The sequence below is a fragment of the Xiphophorus couchianus genome, chromosome 5, assembly GCF_001444195.1.
Source record: "Xiphophorus couchianus chromosome 5, X_couchianus-1.0, whole genome shotgun sequence".
Classification (NCBI taxonomy): Eukaryota; Metazoa; Chordata; class Actinopteri; order Cyprinodontiformes; family Poeciliidae; genus Xiphophorus; species Xiphophorus couchianus.
The window spans coordinates 17,103,158-17,128,692 of record NC_040232.1 but is presented as its reverse complement, the minus strand read 5'-3'; the positions used below and the strand labels follow the sequence as shown (position 1 = coordinate 17,128,692).

The window sequence follows — 25,535 nt, the reverse complement described above, 5'->3', positions numbered from 1 at the left end:
ACCAAATTAGCACTAGGGTTTGGCTAAAATGGCCATAGGGAAAGCTAGTAGTCTAAGTTTTTAAGGGATGTATCAGTTACACCAAAAGCTCTGAATAAAATCCCCAAGATCAATCGCTTAGTTCAACATCCAGTGGAACATGTTCTACATTTGAAGATATGCTTGACTTAATTCTGTCTTTTAAACATTCAATTATAAAGCAGGTCTGAAAGCATAAAATATCAGATGAAGCTTCTGAGCACATTGTTGTGAGATAAATTCCCTCATTATTACAGAAAACAAAGGGGTCACGTGAAAGGCTTCCACCGGGTCTTTAATTAAATACTGAAATACCAACCAAGTCCAATCAACATTCATATATGAATTTACATAACATATAAATCACACCAGCTTATGGCATTGTACAGAGTATGTACACATGAATACATTTACAAATATACCATTCTGCTCATCAATCAATGTCAGTAACAAATACATTTCATATAACAAAGCACAATACAAAGAAAACGTTCAATTGTGACTGCCCAAAATCCTTTGCCCCTTCTTTTTTTAAACACTTCAGGTAGTTCATCTGCAGGGGGCATCAGACAAAAGTAGGGATGGGGATGGTACAGAACAACAAAATCATTTTGCAAAAAGACAAAAAAAAAAAAGAGGAAACCTGGTGCTCTTCCAAGATATACAGAAGTATCTACCATAACAAGTTATGTCAAAAACCAGGAATATTCAAAGGCTGTTTTTTTTTTTTTAGAATACTGAGCTTGTTCTTACAGGGCATGAATATTTAGACCACAATCGCATACAGGTGAGTGAGATTTTCCATGTTTATTCAATGGTGAAAGACGAGGCTGAAGTGGTAGAGCAAGATTTTCTAGGGGCAAACTGTAGAAGAAGAACCATAAGGTCTGCTTTCAAAATCACTAAATTGTAAAGCTATTTCTAATTGCAGACAAAACATTACACAGTATAGTGCAGTGCATTCCAGGTATTACATTTGGTATGTTTAATATTCACAACAACCATAAAATGATGTATTTCTCCTAGAAAACAATGAGAACCGAAAACCCACCTGTACTTGTCTGTACTTGACTGTACATGTACTGTCATGTCAGTAGGTGCTGTAGATTTTTTGTAACCTTGAAACAACATATAAAACATTATTCTTAGATAAACAAAAATATGATATCATAACTGTTGGGTGTTTTTTGTTTAAATAGGGGTTTGTTCCATACGAGCACTTGTGGACAGTCAGTATCTCACTCTCACAACACAGAGATCTCAGTTTGGAAAAATTATTAGAGTCAAAGAGCAACTCAGAACTCAATAAACACAAATAAAGGTGGATTTTTTTACATCCATATTAACTAAAATGTTATTTTTTTAACAGTAGTTCATCGTTACTGCTTTTGCATCAGTCAGTCTTTTTACATTGAAGACTCTCCACACCTGTTACCAGAGCACAACTCTTTTAAAACGTCACACACAACTAAGTGATCCAAAAGCAATGCAAATGCACTTTACAACATATCATTCACCTAAACTACAAAAAATTATTCTTAGGTGAAAATATTTAATAAAAACTGAACTGTACCTTTAACTTATTTGTTTCAAATTGATAAAGGACCAGAAGGGCTTCTAATCAATAAATAAACAATTTGTGAAATACATTTATAAGTGACAGTTTTTAGGAAACTCCAATAAATACAAAAAAACCTATGTATTTTTATTTAAATATGTCAATATATTTAGAATATACATTATAATTAAATGTAGAGATAATTAACACTTCAATTAATATGTGAAAATCATATCCTATTTCATATTTCATTACCTATTTATTATTTAATTTTTCTTGTACTGCTGTCCATCATCACATTTAATAGGCAAAATTGCACAACAACCAAACAGTAGATGAATCCCTTTTTGTATAGCAGTGTTAGCTCTGCTATATTATATAGCAGAGCTAACTGAGGTGTCAAATAGCCTCAGTCAATGAGTTACAGCCTCAGTCAATTCATCATGTGTTGCAAAACACACCTTTAAAACAAATGCTAAAACATTTATATTTTTTTAACATAAGGTGAGTAAAAATGTTAATTATTTCCACATTTAATGTTTTGAAAAAAGTATTGAGATAAATATCCTCAAATATGCATATATTTATTTGAATGAATTACATTATAATTAATATTTTAGTCTCATTTCTATAACTGATCACTTATATAAATATTTGACACCTCAGTTATCCATTCAAATATTATGTAGTACTGTAGGTAAAAGGAAAATAATAACTATCCGCAGAGACGTAAATTTTCACCAAAATCTAAAATTTTAAGATCAATTTCACAAATTTACAAGGAAAAACTTTATGTTTTAAATTGCAAGACAAAGGATACACTTCTTCATAAAATGGGCACAAATTTCCAACAACAAAACAAAGATATTTTCTGATATTATAAAGCCAGAAATTTGAACGTAACAGAAAACATAACTGAGATTATGAAGTCAGACATCTGTAACAAAAAGTGACAGAAGTCGTCTACGGCTTAAGTGGTAAATTTAGGAGATGCACAGGGTGGGTAGATCTAGGCTCTTTTCCTCTTTCAGAAAGACATCTCCTGAGTGTTGACCTGACATAAACACTTCAACTGTGAATCAAAATGGAAAAAAGCGGCAACATGGCTGCATCAGGTCTGAATGTGTGAGATGCCATTCTGAAAAGAACCCAGATCTAGCACTTAAATTATCCAGATGTGCAGCTCTTGACTTTATAATCTCAGAAAACCTCTGAGATATTTCTTACAAATAAAAAAAAATCTAATATCTAATTTCTGACTCTAGTTTTAATGTTTAAATTTGGTCTTTAATCACAGAGAATGTTATTTATTTTGCAAAGTGAAGACATTTCAAAGTCTTTATCCAAGTAAATATGTAAATTATCTAAAAAATTCTGAAATTTTTGGCAGAAATTTACAGCTTTATTGTATTGAAGTTTGGCACTGTGACCGTCAATGTTAACTCTGGAACTACATTCATTTAGAAAAATCCAATTTTAAAATCTAATTTTGGCAAATTGAACTTCTTCTAAAAATAAAAGAGCACCAAGTCTAATATTGTTCTTTATCATAAACAGGAACTGCATTTGTGGTCGTGTGTGTCACAAGCAAGTGAATTAAAACATATAGACTGTGTTTACAATATTTGGACAAAACAAAAATGCAAAGCAAAGGAACAGATTTATATTTAGAAAAATGAATGAATCTTCCTGGTGTGGCTGGAGGCTGCCAGAGCCAATATGAGATGCAGTACATTTCCATAATACATCAGTACATGCACAGTTCAGAAAACTGAAATTGTGGGGTGAGACGACTGGAGAGTGCTGCCAAAAATATCCTACTAAGTTCTTCTTGTTCATGAACAGATGAATAGGAAAAACCTCCTGTAACACTAAATTGTATGCATAACTTTTGACACCACTCACAGTAGGGCTGGGGGATGAGAAGGACAAAGTAAGGATCAGAGCAGAATAAGGAGGTGTCACAGCAGAGTCTCGTCTCTTTAGGATGATTTTTCCTCTTGTTGTCCTTTTTGTCTGCCCTTCACCATTCTTTCAGTCAGAGTCTCCTTAGATTGTGCTCCTCTGTGCAGGAACCTTTCCTCAAAGTGATATCATCCACAGCCATCTCTCCACTTCTGCCTCTCCCACGTTCCCCCTTCAAGATGACCTGTTGAACAGCAGGAAACAGGTATTTCTACAATGAAAAGGTCATAATGCTTTGATTATTGATAAAAGAGGTCATTAAAGCTTTTCCAGTACCTATACTGCTATATGCTAAATTTAAAGGGCACATTTTATCCTACTATAGAGCCATGAAAAATGATTAATCTTTAAAAAGTGCAGCCTAAATCCTAATCAGCCCAACTGATCAATTTTAAGCAGTCGACCAATTTAAAACACGTTTTTAACCCAAAATGAGCCTTCAGAGAAAGGTCTCTCCAGAATGTAATGATCAAGAACAGACATTGGTGATGGGTGTGACTACCAGTTATTTTATAATGCAAACCGTTTTCCTCTCAAACGTCAATATGTCAAACCTATGGTTGCTCATTCATTGGCAACACAGAATAGAATCGTGGAGGCATTCTTATTACTCCCCAGATTCTGCTACCCAACAGAGGGAAAAGATTGTTAAGGAATATGAAGAGAACATCATTCATCTTACCCATTAAATAGTGTATTTTTAAAACACAATGCTGACGAGATCCAAAACAGAAATTAAAATGTCTTCCAGACCGCTGACAAAAATTCATGGTTATTTTAAAAAATTGTTGGTAAAAAGCAGTTATTCACTGCTATCCACAAACTGTTTTTCAATCTCGGGACAGGGCACCGGTCTGTTATGTCTAAAAATTACTGCTTTCACCCAAAATCCTTCCTGACTCTCTCCACCTTACTGGACACATTGCTGTACAAGCTGAACACTTTGTTCTTACTACTTTTGAACATTGTGTCATATTAATTCTGACCAATCAGAGAGCACCTGGACTTGCTTAGAGCACATTTTAGAAAATATCCTAAAGAAAAAGAAGACATGCTGAAGTCATCTGTGTGATTCTGACTGGTAAGTTGTTGCTGTTCTCACCTTTCTCTGATTTTGGAGTAACCATTCCTACACCAAACTTACAGTTTGGTTCCTGCTTGCCATGTTGTCACTTTATTTTTTTCATGTTTTTTTTAGATATATTTCTAAAAACATATTTCTCAAACACAATTTAGAAGAACAGCTGTAAAAAGAATGACGATTTCTCTTCCAAATTAGATTATCGAGTGGAAATTTGTATAATTTTACTTACACTTTCCAGGCCTGTACCCCATAATGTGATCTGGGTGTGCCTCCAGCCATTGCCCCCCGTTCGGCCCCACACTGCAGGACTGTACTGCTTTCCTTTTTTCACAAACACTTGAAGCATTCCCACATGGTGGCCTGCCAGCTTGTGCCGGAATGACAGGCATAAATTGCCATCATTCCATGGCGGGGTGAGAGGAAGTACTAGCCGGGCCCCTCGTCCCGTCCTCTTGTTTCCTGTTTCTGGGATCGTGAGATACCATCCACCTGTGCAAGCAAATGAATGATGTAAATAAATAAACACCAACTCCCATAAATGGTCAGGTGCAATGGGAAAAATTTATTAGAATGTCTGGTCATGTTGAATTGGATCTAACACACTGTGCATGTCCTGATTTAGAAATTGTGCTTTAGTATAATGTTGGTTTAATTGTACAAGGAGAAAAAGATTTAATTAAGCAAATGTTTCTAAATGTAAAACTATTTATTGTGGTTGCAATGCAAGTATGTATTGTGAGCTATTGAAAGAGCTACCAAAGCTTAGGGTTCTATGGTAATAGAATAAGATCATACTTTATTACATATACATACAGATATTAATTAAATGATTGGTATTGGGAGTCCCCAGCAAAAGTCAACTCTTGATATCTGCTTTAGTTCTTCTGTCTGAAGTTAAGAAATATGTTACAGAATGAATAATCAAAGAGTAAAATCAAAAAGCAGGAAACATGCCATGACCTAAATCCCTGAAGCAAATAGTCATACATGAAAATGGTAAGAGATTTGCAGAAGCAAGATGAGAAATTCTTAAGGTCTTCAGAGGTATGTTGAGTCAGACAGTCTGCATAATTTAGAAAAATCATAAAGTCATGCCTGTTTTATGCAGGTCAATGTAAAAAAAAATTCTCTGTATTATGTTCTTCAACTTGGACTATTCCACAACTTTTTGCTTTTCATTTAACAATTACCTTTGAATTATTTAGAATACTTTTTATCTTTTGAGTCTGCTGTTTTTGCAAACAATAACTCCACAAAATAATTTTACACTTTGATCTGAACCCAATCTACTCAGTTGCCAGGCCAATTAGAGATTCATTTTTATTAATGTATGCATCAGAGCAATTTAAATTTAAAGTGCTTCTGGGTTAAAGCTGATAAATGCTGATGTATGTGTGTTTTGCTTCTCTGGCAGAGCCACTTCACGGCTATTGTTAATTTCTGAAGTTGTAGTAAGTATCTGTTGAGGCTTTCTGCATAAGCTATAAGTTCCATCAAAGTCAAAAGTATTCATCTGAGAGTGATGTTTGCCTTTGGGGGTCAAAAGGAAGGAGGCAGATAAAAAATACTCCATGTATGACAACATCAAGAAAATAGCATTTATAGTAGAGACATTATGTAAACAGAAGGGAAATGGCCCTCGAGTATTTTAATTCTACATCAACAAGCTGGCACTCACTGAAATGTTGCATCTTATTTACTTAAGGTCAGCACTTATCTAGTATGATATGTAATTTGGTGAAAACACCCAGTTAGATTCTTTAACTAACTGGACAAACAAGATGTAGATAATTAAGAGAGACCTAGAAGAGATAATGTGCTTTTTAGACTTGCTGTGTCCTCTCAACATAATTGACCATGTCTTTCCTTGTCTAATTTTATATTTATATTTGATAAAGCCTAAGGCTTCAAAATTCAAGGCCATGCAATCCAATTATCACCTAAATTTCTTTGCGGAGCAAAGCATTAATCTTCAGAGGACAAATTACTTCCCTTAAGTCATTCTCATCTTGACCTGTAATTAAGCAGGACTAAACAGATTTTCTTTCTATGCATACATGAGCATGCATGTCAAGCCTTTCTAAAATTCATGTATAAACAAATTATAAACAAACTTTAGTCCTTGAGTAGGGGAACTTTGTAGGATTGACTCCACTCTTCAATTACCTGTGGGATCAGGAGTCGTCTCCCAGTGCAGGTCTCCGTCTTTGTCGCTGATCCAACCGCAAAGACCGTCATCAAAGGAGCAGCTCAAATACCCCGAGTCTGAGAAACAGAACTGATTGTAAATGTCTGATTTCATGCTGTGTGCCTTCAACATCAACAAAAAAGAAAGCCGAACCTCTGGTGTGGTGAAAATTAAGTGATTTTGTTATTCATGAGAACATTTAACACCTCCAGAAAAAAAACTCTATATCTCAAACAGAAATTAATTAAATAAGGGAATTCTAGAGCAAAGGTCCACAAGTGAGCTTAAATTATGTGTTATCTAAATCCAGATCAGTTGGGAGTGAATACAGTCATACTTATTAAATTAAAATATGTGTTCTGATTAGGCTCTATTCTTATATTGAAGGCTCCTCCTGTATACACATTTTGAGCATATATTATACTTTCAAGTCATCAAGCTCACATCTACGCATTAAAAATATATTTTTTATTGGTTTCATGTAATATTCTAATCAGAAATGTCATGTGGCTGTAAAAAGAAAAATCTTTATTTTTGATGTAAAAATAGGTTTGACAAAAAATAGTGCATTTGCAGTACAATTTAATATTCACAGCTTTTACAAGATCTACATATTCATTTTGATATGACTGAAAAAACGTGGATCAAAGAATAAACTATCTATAAAAGAATAGGAACTGAGGAGAAAGACAATTCTGCCAAGATGATCTCTGATATGTCTCTACTAACAACAAAAAATAAAATGCTATGGATCCAAAGCAACACCAAACCGAATCCTTAGACCATTTAATCCATATTTTTCCCTTGGTATTAATAAATCACATCAAGCTGACATGACTTCACAAAAGCTTACTAATGATATTGGGTACAATTGTGCATTGAGTCTTGCTTGATGCAGAGGCCTGGAGCAGAACACTAATGTGCTTCCAATCAATTCATCATTGAAGCAGCAAGACGAGCAGAGTGTGAGAAGCAGAACATTTTGGCAGTGTCTCGTAGGCAGTGAGCCATCGCTTAAGCGACACGTCCAGATGCCAGGTGTCATCTCCTATTAAAACACACCTGGTCCCTATATTAACTTCACCTTGGCAAGAAAAACTCCAGGAGTTTGTTTCACTTACACTTTGTCCCATAGCTCATGTTTGCTATTTTCTGAACCCTGTATGGTTTGTCATACATGTTATGCTTACCTGGGTCATCCTTGGCTTCATCTGCTGTATTGCCGAGCTCAATATCAAAGTCTGTGTCCAGAACAGTGTTGTGACCATTATTCCTAGGGACTGAGGAAAGAGGCATGGGTTTAGAAAAAGGATTAACAAAGAAATTATATTGATTCAATGTTCTCTGCTTGGAGCTGTTTGTATGACTTTGCTACATTACACAGAAAAATACTTTACAGGGATAAATCAATGTCAAAGTTAAAAAACAACAGGTGCCAAAGTAGCTTCTTCAAAATTCTTCAGGTGATGCAGACTGCTATGGCTAGTGTTCTTACAGGAGATGTTAAACGGAGTCACATGTCTCATTTCAGCATTACTCGTCTGGGTTTCTATGAAATTCAAAACGGAGTAAAAGACACTTCTGATTGCATACAAAATCCTCAACAACCTACTTTTATCCATTGCCTACTATCCTACAAGAGCACTTCATCCCCAAGATGCAGGCTTTCTTGTCAACCCTATTCAAAGCAAGCGTAGGAGACTTTTAGTTTCCAGGCTCCTTTACTTTGGAATTAGCTTCCTCTTTTGGTAAGAAACACTGGAACTCCAAGCTTTTTATTCTATTTTTAAAAAGTTTTTTTTCAAAAAAGCTGTAAGCCTGCCCTGCGACAGACTGACGACCTGTCCAGTGTGTACCCTGCCTCTCGCCCGAAACGTTAGCTGGAGATAGACACCAGCACCCCTCCTGACCCCTCTAGGGACAACGGTGTTAGAAAATGGATGAATGGATGAAGCTGTAAGCCTATCATGATAGGCTTACAGCCTTATTTATTTATTTATTTCCTTATTAGTAATACATATTTCATAAGACTGTCTTCAGTTTACATTTTGGCTTGTTTTGTGTGCTTTTTATTTACTGTTCTTAACTTTAATTGATTTATATCATTATTTAGCATTTTCTTGCTTTGAGAATTATTCTTTTTATAAACCTTTTATCTTAAAATTGCTATTAAGGCTTGAAAAAGAAAAAATGTTTTGCTTTCTTTCTGCTGTCTGCTTTATCTTGAGGTTTTGCTTGTTCAGTGCTTTGAGTTTCATTTGTGGTTAAAGGTGCTTTATAAATAAAGATGAATTAAATTGAACTGAGTAAATCTCATGTGGTCATGATTCCTGCAAAATGAAACATGACCTCCTCTCAGTTAGCCATGATCAGGGGAAAAAGTGTTTCTCCACCTTGATAACAGAGAGAGTGAGAAGGCAAGTTTTCAGAAACATCTCTGTTATAAGCTCTTCTAAGGTTAAGCAGATTGAGACGAGGCGGATTTGCTCATCTGCAGGGAGTTCAGTTCAGTAAAAGAGCATGTAAAAGATCTTCTCCCTGAGAATCATGGTCAGAATGTTGACTCTGTTCTTTCACCATTACTCCTTCTTTCACTTTCATAGCTCTCATGCTTAAAGTCAGTTTGTGTCTTTTGTGTTGATTATGTAGTTTTTCTACAACCCACAGGAACAACGCAGCCTCTGTCTTTCCCCACTAACGTCAAACTGCACAAGGCCAAGCTGTTATGACAGTTCAACCATTTTTTGGTCTTCTGCAGCAAGACAGAAGGTTTTTTTATATGCAGTAAAATGTATAAGTTTGAGAGACTTTAAAATCTAAATTTTAATAATATTAAATGATCAAAAGTTTGTTTTTGTACAAGTCATCTATGAATTGACTGTGTAGTATTCAACTAATCCTTCGAATTCCTGAGCACGTGCCCTGAATCAGTCTGTCGTCTTGTAGGTTCATGACCACCTGGCAGAGTGCAGAAGTCGGTCAACCGAAGAAATCTGAGAGTGGGAGAGGTCATGCATACACCAGGCTCTCCAGCAATTCTCGGCATCCTGTTCTATCTCTGTGTGTGTGTGTGTGTGTGTGTGTGTGTCTAGGTTTCAGTGTCAAGATAAAGACCCATTTTCTAATCTTGTACTCAGAGTGGATTTAAAGCACATTGAAGAGATCGGACGAGAAAATCGTATTGCATTTCCCCCTTAACAGTTTTCCTTTTTTGAAAAAAAATCTGATTAAAACACTTTACTAATCGCAAGTAATTGATCACTTAAAATGCAAAGGTTTGTTTGGGTATTTTTCCTCTAAGCTTCTGCTTACAAGTGGGAAAGACCAAGATTAGCTGGTCAGCAGGCCTGCGTGACCAAGAGGGAGTGTAGCAGTGAAGAAGCTCTGTTAAATTAGGCAGGGCAAGGCTGTTTAAAACCTTAAAAACAAACAAAAGAATTTTAAAACGAACTCTAAAATACGCAGGCGCCAGTGGAGAGAAGCCAGGACAGTGACAATTTGCTCTCTCTGACATGTTCTTGTTTAAAGATGTGCAGCAGCATTTTGCACCAGCTGTAGTCGTGAAAGTGGAGACTGGCTGACTCTGAGATAGAGGGAACTACAGTAATTCAGCCATGATGAAAATGAAGGCATGGATTACTGTTTCAAACTGCATTGCATTACAATTATGACATTTTCTGGATAGGCTTTGACCTTAAAAACATGTATAAATACATTTTTGTCAGAGTCAGAATCACAATCTACAAATCTATGGTTAATAAAAATAGAGCATTTGTCATGTGTTTGTGCTAAAAACTTAGAAATGTTCCAAATGAAGCAGGCCTGTGAAACTGGTGCAGCTAAAGTTAATAAGGTTATGGACTGTGATTTGTTAGGTAAAGAATCAAATCGTCAGCATACAGTACTATACTACATTGTCCTAATTGCGTATCTCAGAGTCCAAATCTCTCTATTTAGAAAAAATATTCAAATGTATTGAACGATTGCAATTTCTTACATTTAGTCAAAATAAACCGACCCTTATGTTGTTTGCAGATGGCATAACATATAAGTGAGAAACCACTTCACTGACTTCCTGTTACAGGACAGATTTTGCAAGGCTCTACCAACATCTCAGGACAGGAAATGGGCTGACCGTGCGTCGCCAATACACTCACCCCATTCTGGAGGACTATGCAGTATATTTGTATATGCCATGTAGAGGTTCATGTAGTATATGTTTTTGGTTTACTTTAATTTCATTGTACAGGACTTACATAAATTGTGCTTACATAAAATTAGTTTAAATAAATAAAATGACATTGGTGCTATTAAACTCTGCTTTATTTTATGTGTGACTGTTTTCATCTTTGCACAGAGTCCACATTTTTGAAAAGGGATAAAAAGGATCTCATTTGCTTTTTCTAAATGCGGACCAAAGAGTTTCAGCTGAACAAATGCAAAATAGTCAACTTTAATTAAAGTTTGCATCCCTAAAAGACTGTTTTTATGGAGCTTAAATAATCAGTTGCTTTTAGTCAAATGGAGGGGACTTTTTTTTTTCTTTCTTTTTTTTTTACGGAACACATAGGGTGTTAAAAGGGTTTTAATTGTCACACAGGACTGAGGATTTCTTATCCTGTGGCAGGTTTTGCACTTTCACAAAAGGTACATTTGGGAAATTTACTTGTTTGCTTTTTAGTTGAGAGCTTTGATGCTAATCTTGTGTCTGTGCATATTGAAACTGCAGTGGAAAAAGATAAATAAAAAAGGAATAAAGGGTAAGAAAAAAAGAGCAAAGTAAATACATTTTGCAAAGAAAAACCTGTCATAAAATATAGAATGTACAAAGATAAAAGAAAAGATTGAATATGTTGACTATTTTCTCAAGGGAAAAGATTATTTCTTACTGGGTTATTAACAAGACATTGGGCTACTGACATGAATGTCACACTAGATGATGGTAACAAACCAAGTAATAAAAACAAATAAGTTCTTAAATTATGTGTAATTACATGGAGGTGCAAAACGGGAAAATATTAAACACAAGAGAATAATCCACAACAGGGCATAAAGAATCAAGAAATCAGGCAAAATCTGTGTAAAATCTATTTTTAAGGTAATCATGCAGTCTATACTATACAATATATATATATATTTAAAATATATATCCTATGGAAAATATGACAGAAACATGAATTTATGTACTGTTTTGTGAATTTTGTGAATCTCAAAAATCATTAATATGGAGTTGTGGACAGCACACGTCCAAATAAAAATACTCTCATTTATCATTCAGAGTACACAAGTGCATTTGCACATCCTGTTCTCCTGAAAACACTTGTTGACCTGCACAAAGAGACACTCGTTTCAGTTCTGATTTCTGATTAATTATTTTAATAATTACCTTGAGCTATGTCCCCTCCCTTCCCATTTTCTATTCATCATATCACCTACAGGAAGCTCTGCTTTCTTGAATTACTCTGCTGGGGTGAAAACTATTAGACTTGATGTCTTCCTCAAGCTGTGCGGACAGGTGCTAATGCAATCTTCTTTCCCTATTCGGTTTTCTAATTATGAGGTGCCATCTGGCAAGACGAATGGCAACCAGAGTGTCTAATTCCTTCTTTTGTATTGAACTGTTTCATCTCAGCAGAAAACCGGTGTAACATCTGGGTTTTAAACTAACCACTCTTTGTATAAGCGAGAAAATCCATTATTTTATCATTATATATATACTGTACATATATATATATATATATATATATATATATATATATATATATATATATATATATATTTGTGGGGGTGTGTGTGTGTGTGTTATATATAAAATATATAATATATATAACATAATTACTTGATCTTCCTACAAAATGGCACTATGTGCATGGAAAATACGTAATATCGTCCCTATAAGATGCTTGTGTACAGTCTTTCAAGAAGGTCGTATGCTATGAGGTTTAATGAGATGTCTAATTTTTGTGCAACATTAACAGCTCATGACAACACAGTCATTTCTCAATAATTGTAATTGGCAGTGAATTCCAAAGAAAGAAAATATGTTAGCACATTGTTTGTCTAAATAAGATCTTTGGTCTAAATTTCACTAAAACTTGGGAGTTTATTTATGTTTAGACTATAATTGTCAAAAGTACTGTTGAACCTTTTTAACTTTTCTAACACAAACATCAATATATTTTATTGCGATGTTAGATGATAAATCAACTTGATATATTGCATGACTGTGGAATGTGGAAACTGATGCAATTTCCAAAATATTTTAATCATGAAAATCTGAAAACTCTGCAGCATATTTGCATTCAGTACACTGAGAACGACGCTGTCGAATAACCTTTTGCTCTTTTTACAGGAGCAAGTCTTTTGTGGTCACATTTGATCAGATCACCTTTTCGCACGTTTTCTGTGTACTCCTTGTGGCAAACGTGACTTCCAATGACTTTCTTTCATTAATACGTTAGGGAGGATGAATACTTTTACTTAATCTATGTTTTTGGAGAACTACAGTTTATAGCAGGGCCCGTTCTAAAAGGACGTAATTTCCATCTACTTAAACATTTGAAAGGTGAAGATAAATGCTGCTTTTATTTTTGACATTTTTAGAATAAGATTAGACTTCAACCTCTTTCTGTGTCATTTAAAACTACCGGTACTTAGTTCAATAATTTTAATTACAAATGTTGAGTAAAAACGAAGAAGGTCAATGTACATTTAATGAAATAAGTGTCAATGATTCATGTTGTGCTGCAACCACAATGTGGTACATACAGTAGATAAGCCAGAAATAACATAATTTTAAGATGAAAATGTTACCTCAACTGTGCAATTAGAGAGACTGATTTCAAATTACAAACCAGGTCCTATGAAAACATATTAAAATAGAAATAAGTAATATTTTTCTTTCTATGACATTCTACAATATTTGTAGTCAAATAAAAATATTTATACATATTAAACATTATGTGTAGGTTATGGAGTATTAAATAAATTATGGAACATCTGTAGGAAAAGGTGAGACCTTTACAAACACCCTGTAATCACTGCTTTTGAGGACTGTTCTTTGCCTCTTTTTCCACTTAGAAATGATAAATCAAACTCATCAACACTATTTAGTATATATATATATATATATATATATTTTTTACCATTGATTTGGTTTGTTTCTTTAGACTTCACACATCAAAAACAATGATAAAACATGATTTGTTATGTGATAAACATTTCACACAATTTGCTTTCAAGGAGTTAGACCATGGGTGTTTTACTCATTTACATTTTGGGCCATATCAACATCCCAAATGTCCTCAAAGTACCAGTTAAATTAAATAATTGAAAATCTTCTCACATTGATATAATTTGGCAGCATAAAGATAGACTGCTTTGAATTGATTGATAGAAAAATATTTAAGTAAACAACTGTACCATCACCACCATCGTCATAGATATGCTTTATCTTAGACATGTTTTACAAAGCAAGGAAGCTTAGTTTTATAAATAAATGTCATACCTGAGACTTCTTTCTATAGCTAATATAGGAGAGTTTGTGTTTTATTCAAACTGTCTGCAAATGATTTAGATCAGCATTACACCCCAAGAACAAAAAATGCATAATGACCAAAAAAAAAAAAAGAAAAGCAAAAACAGCTTAAAAGAAAATCTTTTGATCCTTTGTGAAAAAAAGGCTCATTAGTAGCAATTTGTAATAGAACTTCACATTCAAATACACAGATAAGTGCAGCCTAACGTTTGGCAGGTGTTATGCGTCACATGCAAGCTTGCGTGTCGGTAATCTAAGCAGCTCTGGAGTGTCACTTTGTTTTATCGAGTGTTTTACCTCATTGCTTTTGTTTAATAGCCTGCAGGTTTTCTGTTGTGTTCAGCCTTACTGGTTTAGTTATTTGTCAAAGACACAATAGCTGATCTCAGAAAAAAATAAATAAACTGTGGATGTTTAATGGAAACTTCCCACGCTGCACCAAAAGATGGTTTCAAATGCTGATAATGTTTATCAATTTAAATACACTTGCTCATGTAATTGTCAAAATAAAATAAGATGTTGGTTCTTACTGTGCACATCTCCTCTTTGTTTGGTTACCTCCCTCTGAATGGTGTTGTCTGGTGGAGAGGTTACGAGTGGGGGTTTTCCTGTGGGAACCACAACCCTTGGAGGGATGTAGGGTTTGCGTGTGGGTATTGATGGCTTTTGATTTGGGATGAAGGGCCTTCGAGTGGGAACTGCTGGTTTGCGTGGAAGTGGGGTGATTGTCCTGGGGGCCGGCGGGGCTTCAGTTGTAGTTGCGAGTGGCGATTTTGGAACAACGGGGAAGGTTTTCTTTGGAGTTACTGGTGGGCGGACTGTGGCAATCCTTTTGTGATCCAAGTCTGGGATGTGGTTGTGATGATTGGGAGGCAGTTTGCCTGGTCTCGGGGGGTCAATAACCACCTTTGGAATGGCTGCAATGATAAGAGAATGCAGATGGAGGGCTGAAAGATGAGCACTTAGGAGTTAATGAGGCACAGAATTGCAGACTAACTGCAGTGATTAGCCTGGCTTTTGCAGTGAGAGCTTTATTTCATCCTCTGAGACTTCTCAGTGATATCTATTAACTAAATATAAGCAGACTGAAACAACCTGGTTCCCTCATGTCTAGTTGAAGCAGAAGTTTGCAGTTGCAGAGGAGAGTTAACTCTCAGGTAAACACTTGAACAAATTCATAGAAAAACAAAAGTCAATTGTTTCCAAGATTAATTTTCAAAAGCCTAATTATATCATATTTTGTCAAAAATGCAAAAATTTGTGAATATACCAAATAACAGCTAATCTGTTAATTATTTTCCAATTAGATAAGTAACATTAAAATATAATTTATTGATACAAAGAACTTAGAGAAACTTGCATTTCTAATATGAGTCACCATTACTATTTATGGAGATTGATGTGTTTTTTGCAAAAGTCTTGCCATTACATATTTAATTCTCCCACCAAATGCTCCTAGAAAACTTTTTTTTCTAAGAAGAAATGCTTTCTACTTAGAAAACATTTTGTAGATAACATTAGATTCATGAAATCATAATTTCTAGTCACACATAGCAAAACATAGCTATGTTTTCTTGTGTCGTGGTTGTTTTGTGCTTAGTTTCTTTCTTTGCAGCCTTTAAACCAATTTGTATCATGAACAATAAGCCCAATTTCTACTGAAAAAGGAAAAGGTGTACAAATTATGTTATATACCCTTAATATACACTCTTTCGAATAATAAATAACTGCCCATGAGTATAAGTAGATTTTTTTTATTATTGAGTTACTCCTTTCTTTCAATTATTCTTTTTTGTTAAGGGTTTGGAGTTAGTGGTTCTTGAATCTTTCAGGTTGCAGACTGAATTGAAATGGGATAAGCAAAAGAAAACTTTCAAATTGGCTCCTTGTCTTCTCTATGTGTTGCAAACTTTAGTTAGGTGACATGTTGAAGTGTTTGCAAAAGGCATCTTCTTTGCTCATTATACCATTATACCACTGGCTGAGTACATAAGATGGTTAAATAATATTAAAGAATAAATGACTTCATTTGCACTGGACTGCTGCAAGCTAATGAACTTCATGTTAGTGATTAAAAAGAGGAACATCATTTCCATTTGATGATGACTCCCCCTTTTGGCTGACTAAAATTGTCACGTAACAGAAACAGAGTTACTCTGTGCACATGAGATAAGGGAAGGAGAGTCATTTGAGCACTGACTGACAGCCATTACAAAGAAAGGAATTCCAGCACCAACTCCTGGCTTTCATGATGATTCCTCCCTCTTTCTTGCTTGCCTAACTTTTTAAAGAAAAAGCCAAGGAAAACAAAACAAAATGGGGGGCCCCACTGGCCCTTCTGCAGTAGTGAACGTCGGTGCCAGCATTTTTGTTCCCAGGCAGCACTTACGTATACAGTCGTGTCCCATCCCCCTGTAGCCGTCTCTGCATTTGCACTTGTATGAGCCTGGCGTGTTGTAGCAGGTGGCGAAGCTGCTGCAGTGGCTCAGGCCTAAAGAGCACTCATCCACGTCTGAATGATAATAGAAACATGAAAACATTCAGTGACAGAGCGGAAAACCTTCAGACATAACAACGGAATATCAAAGGGTAATTGCTCAACGTGCACATGAGGGGAAACTCATAGTTTATTTAACAGAAGCACCTATGTTTTCATGAATGCCAGTGAAAAATCGTTATGAGGGTTACTTGGAAGATAGAGGGACACAGCAAGGTCATGTAAGCATCCTCTGAGCAGTGAGATATTTGATCTATAAATAATAAGCCCTTTTAAACCAGAACTTATGTAGGTTTATTACACTCAGCGTTGTAAATGTAAATTGAGCCTTCGTTTCTGTTAGCTTTGATGATTATGGGTTACAACTAATGGAAGTTCAAAACTGGAACATAATATAAGTCTGGCAAGAACTTTTAATACAAAAACCTGACCCTACTGAAGAGTATGTCCATATACTGCACAGAATATGTAATCAATAACTGGTCAGAGCTAATTTACAAAAACAAACAAGAAGCGATTCTCAATTTTTAACAGAGGCACAATCAGGTGGACAGGAAGGGAAGTTATTCAGTCACTTCTAGATCTTCTTCAGGTAGTAAAAATGTTAAAAACTTCTGCCCTTGGTTGGTATAAAAACAAACTTTAAAAAATATATTTCATGATGATGAAATGTCCACACCAGTTAATAAACAATTGTCAATTTGGTTTGTGCACATATAAAAGTATTGGTAAATTACTTTGACTTTGTAGTACTGTGACCTCACCTATGCACTGGTATTTCCCATTGACGTATTGTAGGTCAAATCCTTCGTGGCATTTGCAGATGTAGCTTCCAAAGGTGTTAATACATTTCCTGAACCTGGGACACACTGCTATCCCTGCTGCACATTCATCCACATCTACGGGAGAAAAAAAGACTTTCAGGTTATTACAAAAAAAAAGATATTCGAACAAATTCAGCCAAATAGTTCACGCCTCCTCTGAAACTTTTTCATATGTCAATTTAGAAACAATATAACCTCTGGCTATAATAAAATCAGGCAATGCAAATCTTCGATATTAAAGGAAAGAAATTATACCTATGACAAACCACTGTTATTCAAAGCAGCAGATTGCTTCACCTTCTCTGCTTAACATTCATTTATGAACAAAGCATTTTCTTCTCTGTGCACAGCACAATGCCTTATTTCATTATTTAAAACCTTATTTCAAGTAGGGCTTTTGCTCACCTTAGCAGAAATTTGAGCATTAATATTTAGAGACTAGTACAACCTGCCTCCCCCTGCCCCCAGTCCCAGGCAATTTATTTATTTAAACCATTATTTAAACATGGTGAAATGTTGATTTGTCGCACATCTTTGGTTAATTCAAAGGCAATGCTGACTATGTTAGTTTGAATTTAGTCTGGATTTCCTCAAAAAATATATGTTCACACAACCCAGCTAATATTTGGCTAGTTTACTGTTAGCAAACTATGACTAGACCATTCTGTGACCTTCTTGTCAGATTTGGTCAAGTTCATGAGTACTGGTTGGTTTTCTAACATCAACCCAGTTTTTAACCATGATGCACAGATTTCCAATGAAGTTGATATTGGAATTTTGGGGAGAGGATCCCAAAAGATTCCTATAAGCTTGCTTTATCCTCACAAAAAATCTCAATGTGTATTTGGGGTCATTGTCTTGTTAAAACACCCAGTTAGGTCCAGGTTTTACCCCACAAGGTGCTGCTTCCTACATCACAACGGTGGAAGAATCAACTTTATTCATTCTCACACACATCTTCTCATTGTGAAATAACTCTATCATTGTCTTATCTGGCCATTATATTTTTCTCCAGATGTTTTTGTAACTTGGCAATGTGGGCAGCTGCATGTAAGACTTGAAGCCATCAATTTTAAAACCAAAGAGTTCTTGGTCACCAGTCTGCCATCTTGCAGCAATGTTTAAATTTAATATTGAGGGAATTATTGGTGTTCAGGAAATTCCAGTTCATTGCAGGTTTGGGTGATATTTGTGTCTGGCTTGTGTGTGAACACCGTAACAAACTTGGTGATAATTTTGGTAGTCTTCCAGTGCTTCGCAAAATAATGACATATCTGAAAAAACTTGTATTGAGTTAAGTTATTTATTATTCCTGCAATATTCCTTATCCTGTAATCTATAGTTATATAGAAATTTCCCCAAAATGCTTTGAATTTGAATGCATTTCTCTATTACACTGTCCATTAATAACATTTCTGTCAATATGCCAAAGTTAGCCAATAGGCTAATTTTCACTTGCATTCCATAGACAGATGGCACACATCACCCTAAAAAATAAGACCCAACTAATGTAAAGCCACACTTCAACTTCTTAGAGCTCCAGACTCTCTTTCCCTTTGTCATTCTTCCAAAATTGATGTCTGCCTGAGAAACCTGCCTACACAATATCTAACCAGCAGTTAAAGGCAATATTAAAGGAACACACTGTAGCAACCAAGGTATTAATACTGACATAGGTTAACTGCTTTAACCTTCCTTCCCACCCTCCACACATCTTATCTGTTAAGTTACCCATCTAAGCTGCAGCACCAAAAAAAATCTGTGATGAATGGAGGACTGGTTTCTTTCTGCTGTGAAATAGACAGACTGTAAGAGGAGTGGAATCTCTCTGTGGGCAGGAGCAGTGATAGATTTATAGTATTCTTGACAAGGGGAAGAAAAATTAACAGAAAAATATTTTAGATATTCCCACTTTGACTGCTTTGCTTTCAAAAGAGATTGTTAAGACATTTTAAGGCAAGTTCTGTTACAAAGTTGTGAGAAGTCATTTTAGGTGCAGTGGATAACTCATGTATCGCCTTCATTTAGTGTCAATTCAGATTGTGTTCTCTGAGGCTGAAGCTCAAGGCTAGTCTGATAGAAACCAAGACTGAAGTGGATTTCAGTCTTTAAACTCTGATATCATAAATGTCAAAATCGTTTTCTTAAATGCAGTTTTATGATATGGGCAGTTATTTACAGAGAAACTGATGATTATTTACACAAAATGTAGAGATGCTTGTTCTGTTAGTAAAGCATTAGGTAAATTATGTATTGTCCGAGCAAATAGTGCCATTTTATAGCAGTCAAATAACTATGTTATCTTCAGTTGTTATAAAAATGTTGTATATATCAAAAATGACTTTAAAAAAAACTTGGTGTTGCAATTTAACACCTTGAAATTGGGCCTTTGTCTCTTTAAGAAGCTTGCTATTTCTGACGTTCCACCTTCAGCACATCATCATAACAGTCCCTCTCCATTAAGCCGTTTCCAACGAATATTGGACTGAGAAGTAGCTTAAGCTCAGCAAACTCAAAGTTCCTCCAGGTGTTTGCTAATTGCTGCTACCACTAGTCTGCTGGAGCTGAATGGGAAAGGCGTAGAGGAGGGACGCTTTGTGAGATGGTAGTTTGAAAGTTTGCAGCTCCAAAATTTGTGGAAGTAGGCTGCATTTATTTTGCAAAGAAGTTATTGGTTCGAATTTTTCCTCAGATGACTTAGAAGCTAAAAAAAACCCACTCAGTTTTACCTCAGTCGCTGGTAGACAGGAGTCTATCAGCAACATCTCAGTTTTCAGGCCAGAGGATATATTAAGACTGGGACGCACCCACACATGTTCTTCCATCTGGGGCCAGCTGCAAGCCCGGTGACGGACACTGACATCGGACCTCTCCTTTCAGCACCTCACAGCCGTACTGGCAGTTGGCCATGGCGCAACTCCGAGCGTCTGATGGAAAAAGAAGCAAACCACATATTAACTCAAGCATGTGCCACAAGGGGGTTCAAAGAGGAACAGTTTATTCCACTCCCTCATATCCACACATACACACACACACATCTCTTTTATCCTCTGACCAATTTGTTAGAGCAGTGCCACTCGTCTGCCTTTTCTGATATTTGCCAGCTTGACCCCGGATGCAGCCAAGAGAACAACACAAGCTCTGCCATCATTAGATTCCTCTGGTGAGCAGTTGCTGTGTGCTCACACCTTGGCTCAAAGCTCCCTCCTTCAGGCCCTTTGATCATTTCTTACACTGAGAGTCTGATTATCCATCTTCACCGTATTGTTGTGGCAGGGTACGGCCTATTTCCTGTTGATTCACACAGGGAAGATCAAGACCCTCCAAAATAATAATATAATAGAGCAGAAATGGTTTGGGCTCCCCTGATAAATTCATGTCCTAAAAAGGAAATTAAAAGCAGGGCTCATGCTGCTGCAGCGACTTTGGCTGTTTTCAGGCTCCCCGGAGTACAGTTTGATGACACAGGCAGTCTGGGCTGATTAAATGCCACGGCGATCCATTGATCAAAGTCACAGCAGGGAGAGAAAAGACGAAAAGCAAGGTGGTTAACACCATCACAAAAACAACACCTAGACTAATTTCACATAGCCTCAAGTGGAGAACAATTCAGACTTCATAAGGCGGAAGAATTAATTTTCTTTTTTATCTTATCTTAAAAACGGAGCTAATTAAAAAGAGGTAGCAGCAGTCATATAGTCCTGAACTGAAAATGTGTGGAGAAATAGTAATCAGGGGGGAAACTGAACTTGTGGGAGATGGGAGATGTGCACAGGCAGCGGCTCGTATTATGAAGGAAAACCTCATGGCGTCCAATAAAAACTGTATATTCACCAGAGGGTTGGAAGACTTTCTTTTGTATTTTTCATTTTACCGCTGTAAGGGCTCTTCACAGGAGGCTTTCCGTGAGAGGAGCGGCTATAATGAAGCAGATCAACACGGGGCTTTAATCAAAACAGTCTATCAAAGGATTGCAGGGTTGCTGTCAGGGCCCTTACACTAGCAGAAAAATACATTTTTATCACCAAGGGCAAGAACTTTCCAAGAACAATGGTGCAAGCATTTGCAGTACCAGACATCCACATACATCCACAATGATTATTAACAGCATGTTAATATTGGGCTTTTAATGATTATAAAATATAAAGTTTAAGATATTTTTCCAAACAGGAATTTAGTGCACATTGACAACAGGTCAATTATGATAAAATATGATTTCAGAAAGATAAAGCAGGGAACATTAATTTTCTGCAATCACCCTGATCTGAACTGAAGATTTAAGGAAACAACTAACTTAACTGAGTTGAACCATTTTTGACAAAAATTGTTCTCAAATAGAAATAATCCAGGATCTTATTGACAGCCACAAAAAAGTGTGTGGCAGTCAATAACTCAAACTTATACCTTTAATTTACCGCTATGAATTAAAGGAAAAAGTATAATAACTGTGCACGCATTATTGTATCATGGAACACACCATGGTTGTACATAAAGGTTAGGAAAGAGAGGAGTTTATGCAAAGAGAGAAAGTAAATACCCACACCAGTACACCCCGAGTGTAGAATAAAATTTGTGTGCATGTGAGAGAGACTCACTTCCACATGTCCCATCAGGCATCAGCATGTAGCCATTTAGGCAGTAGCACTTGTAGCTCCCGTATGTGTTCATGCACCTGTGCTTGCAGGGCCTCGGCTTCAGCCCACACTCATTCAGGTCTGCAGACAGACAGACAGAGAGAGAGAGAGACAGACACAGACAGAATGTAAATGGACAAGAGGAGACAACCCCCCTCCCCTAAACAAGGTTGAAATTAGGCAAGGGGCAAAGGTGATGGGGTCGACTATGTCAAACCACCCCCTGCATTTGTATGTGGGTCAGACATTGTCTTTTTGTCTGTCTGTATATGCGTTAATGTGTGTGCTTTAGAAGTGGGGGTTATCTTAAAGGCAGTAAAGGTGTTACCATGTTCCAACAGGCCCTGAACTTCTCTCTTTGATGATTTACCAGAAAGCCAGTGTCGACTGTCAGCAATCCCACCACCTGCATTATACTCTATGAGTCACCATGACTCCAGGAGACATCACCCTCACCGACCACCACTCTTTGACAGATATGTACAGATCCACTGTCTTTTGCACATCTGCAGAAGACAGTGGACCAGCAGCCTACAGAAATCAGACAAGGGAAGGATGCTGACAGTTTTTCTCACGGGAGAAAGACATACTCTCTAAGAGCAACACCTGTCAAATGCTCAACCATATCCTGGCTGTTATATTTTTCTCGGAGTAGACATTTTCACTTGTCAACCACAGATATAATTAAGAACATTATAAGTGTCTGTTTTTGATAATAGCATTTTCGAAGTAGGGTGTTATGTAAGCTGCTTCGCTTGGATTATTTAAAAGTATTAGTTACACTTTTGCTCCTCCTGACAAGTCATAGTGTTCTTATTATAAACTAGCTTTATAGTTTCTCATATTTCCCTCAACTATAGATCCCACTGAAATGTAATATTTTAAAAAAACAGGATGTTTTGCTATCAGCTATACTGATGCATTCCACAAAGTGGATAACACAAAGATGGATTAGCTTGAAATTCTTGAACTTCAGCTCACATCAACAGCAAGAATGCTGCAATTAGCACATAGTCATATATTCCAACGGTGTCAAAGTCCAAAAGAGTAATCAAAACTGGGTTTGGTGAGAAAAAGGAAGGCAAACATGAAATTCTGGCCTGTATGGTGATCAAAACCCAGACAATATGCCAGAAACTCATTTATGGCCACAAAATTGTAAAAAAACTTGCTGAATTACAATTTGATAAGGCAAATCTTGGGACTGTTGTGTCCACATATCAGAGAACATGTATAGTTTTGACCCTGTAGGGCTTTAGATGATTAAAACAATAAATTTTAAACTGTTGCTTAAAAATATTTTATTGACAACAATTTAAACAAATATTTTAAAAGTCCCAAACTAATGACTTCCATTCCTGGGTTTTTTTGTGTATATAGGTCAGATGATAAACAATGTCTTTTTCTATGGTAAAGTCTCTGACTAAGCTAATTCATTTTTATTTATCAACACTTGTTGGTGCTAAGATCCCATAAAAAGGTTTACTGTTGGTTCATAGCTTAATGCAATAATATAATAAATGTATCAAAAATAGCATTTGTTCACCATCAACATTTTAATTTTATTAATGTTCAAAAAAATAGGTGCATGAAAAGAAACAAAATGAGAAAACCAAAGAATCTCTGGCATTTATGCTACAATCTAACTCGCGTCAACGATTTTCTGTCAGACATTTCTTAAATAAACCTTTCGTTGGACCTTTAAATGCAGTAAAGTATAGACCATGTTTTTAATTTGTTCTACCATAGAAGCAGCTTTTTAATGATAAGAGCTTCAGAATGAAGAACTGTTTCTCAATACTCGACAGTCAATATCTGCTGTAGTGTACAGCATTATTATTATTTACATCGGAACTTGTTGGTCAGATATTCACTGTGGCATGTAGCTCCTTAGTTCTTGGTACCTAATTATTCCTCTAGTTGTGAATTAAATGTGTTGTGGTGTGCATTTGGACAGTCTGAAAGCAATCAATATTTAATAAAAGCATGTCTTGAGTCTTTCCTCGCTATAAAAAAAGCAGATGAAGTAAGGAGTACCCTGCAGGTATAAAGGTATATGATACAGGAAGAGAGAGTTTTCATTTCAATTTTTCCTGAAGCACTTTTTAAAATTAAGTTTTCTTATGGAGGATATGGTGTCACTCTTGTTGGAGGTTATCACAGAATTAAAGGAGGGACTGGATGGCGGAACTTGTTCATACTGAACCACAAGACTCGCTTGCCAATTTTAAAAGGAAGCTGAAGTAGGTTTAAGCCTTTTTTTCTTCTATGTACTGTTATTCTTTCCAAGTACTGTGGCTTCTTCCCACAGTCCAAAAACATACATGTTAAGATAATTGGCCAAATTGTCATTAGTTTTGAGTGTGTGTGCATGGTTGTATGTAGTGGTGTGTCTTTCTGGAACAGCATGATGGACTAGTGGCCTGTCCAGGATGCATGCATGTGCCTCTCACCTACTAACCAGAATGAACAGAGAAATCAGTCTATGGCCAGAATTGCATGATGTTGAGAATCAGTAGTAAAGACCAGTGATACGAGTCAAAAACTCAGAAATCCAATCTTTTCCACTCAGTAAACCTATCACACCAAAGTTCTACCAAGTCATGCTAACAATGATAGTCTTTGATGTGGAGGTTGTTACTGAAAATTCAGGGTTACAAATAAAATTAAGCCTGAGGATCCTGCAGGTCAGTCCTTGGCTCATGCAGAGAAGTTCTAGTTTCTTTTTACTATGTTCTACTATGGACTTGAGGTATGGATGAAAACCAAAGAAAAAGATCTCCTATGCAAATTAATTAAATGGGCTTCCTTCATAAGGCACCTTGGCACAGTCCTACAGATAAAGCTTTTTATTTTCCAAAGCCTTGTCCAGTATCATTTCAATAGCTGTGAACATAGACCTGAAAGAATTGCAGATGTTGTATAGAGTATATTTTGATGTATTTCACCATGTCACTACTTTTTAAAAGGAATACCAAGCCAAATGGAAAAAGTTAAAGAAAGTGCATACCAACAAATATTGGATTTACAAAACTATGTACAACACCGGGGATGTGCTTTCTTCTTCTTTGTTTTATTGATTAGTTTGTTCATTGTCTCTGTAAAGTTCCAGCTTCTTTTTCACTTTTGCTAATCTTTACACAAATCATTGTTTTAGTTTGGGTCCTGGTTACATTTTTTGTTTGACCTCGGTTCAGTTTTAGTTTTTTTTATTGTTCAGCCCACCTTAG

The 25,535-nt window shown here is 36.0% G+C and overlaps 1 protein-coding gene across 4 annotated transcripts in view; it reads right to left on the bottom strand.

Moving 5' to 3' along the window:
- Positions 1-294: 294 nt before the first annotated feature.
- npnta (nephronectin a) overlaps positions 295-25,535 on the bottom strand; it is a 61,668-nt gene continuing 36,427 nt past the window's right edge. For all 4 annotated transcript variants that reach the window (XM_028018547.1, XM_028018548.1, XM_028018549.1 and 1 more), the window contains 9 exons: positions 22,267-22,386; positions 20,479-20,598; positions 17,612-17,746; positions 16,740-16,862; positions 14,881-15,267; positions 8,004-8,093; positions 6,792-6,890; positions 4,855-5,114; positions 295-3,725 (listed from right to left, as the gene is read on the bottom strand). In XM_028018547.1, coding sequence (XP_027874348.1) covers positions 3,615-3,725; positions 4,855-5,114; positions 6,792-6,890; positions 8,004-8,093; positions 14,881-15,267; positions 16,740-16,862; positions 17,612-17,746; positions 20,479-20,598; positions 22,267-22,386 — 1,445 coding nt within the window. In that variant the 3' untranslated portion in view covers positions 295-3,614. The remainder of the gene's footprint in view (positions 3,726-4,854; positions 5,115-6,791; positions 6,891-8,003; positions 8,094-14,880; positions 15,268-16,739; positions 16,863-17,611; positions 17,747-20,478; positions 20,599-22,266; positions 22,387-25,535) is intronic.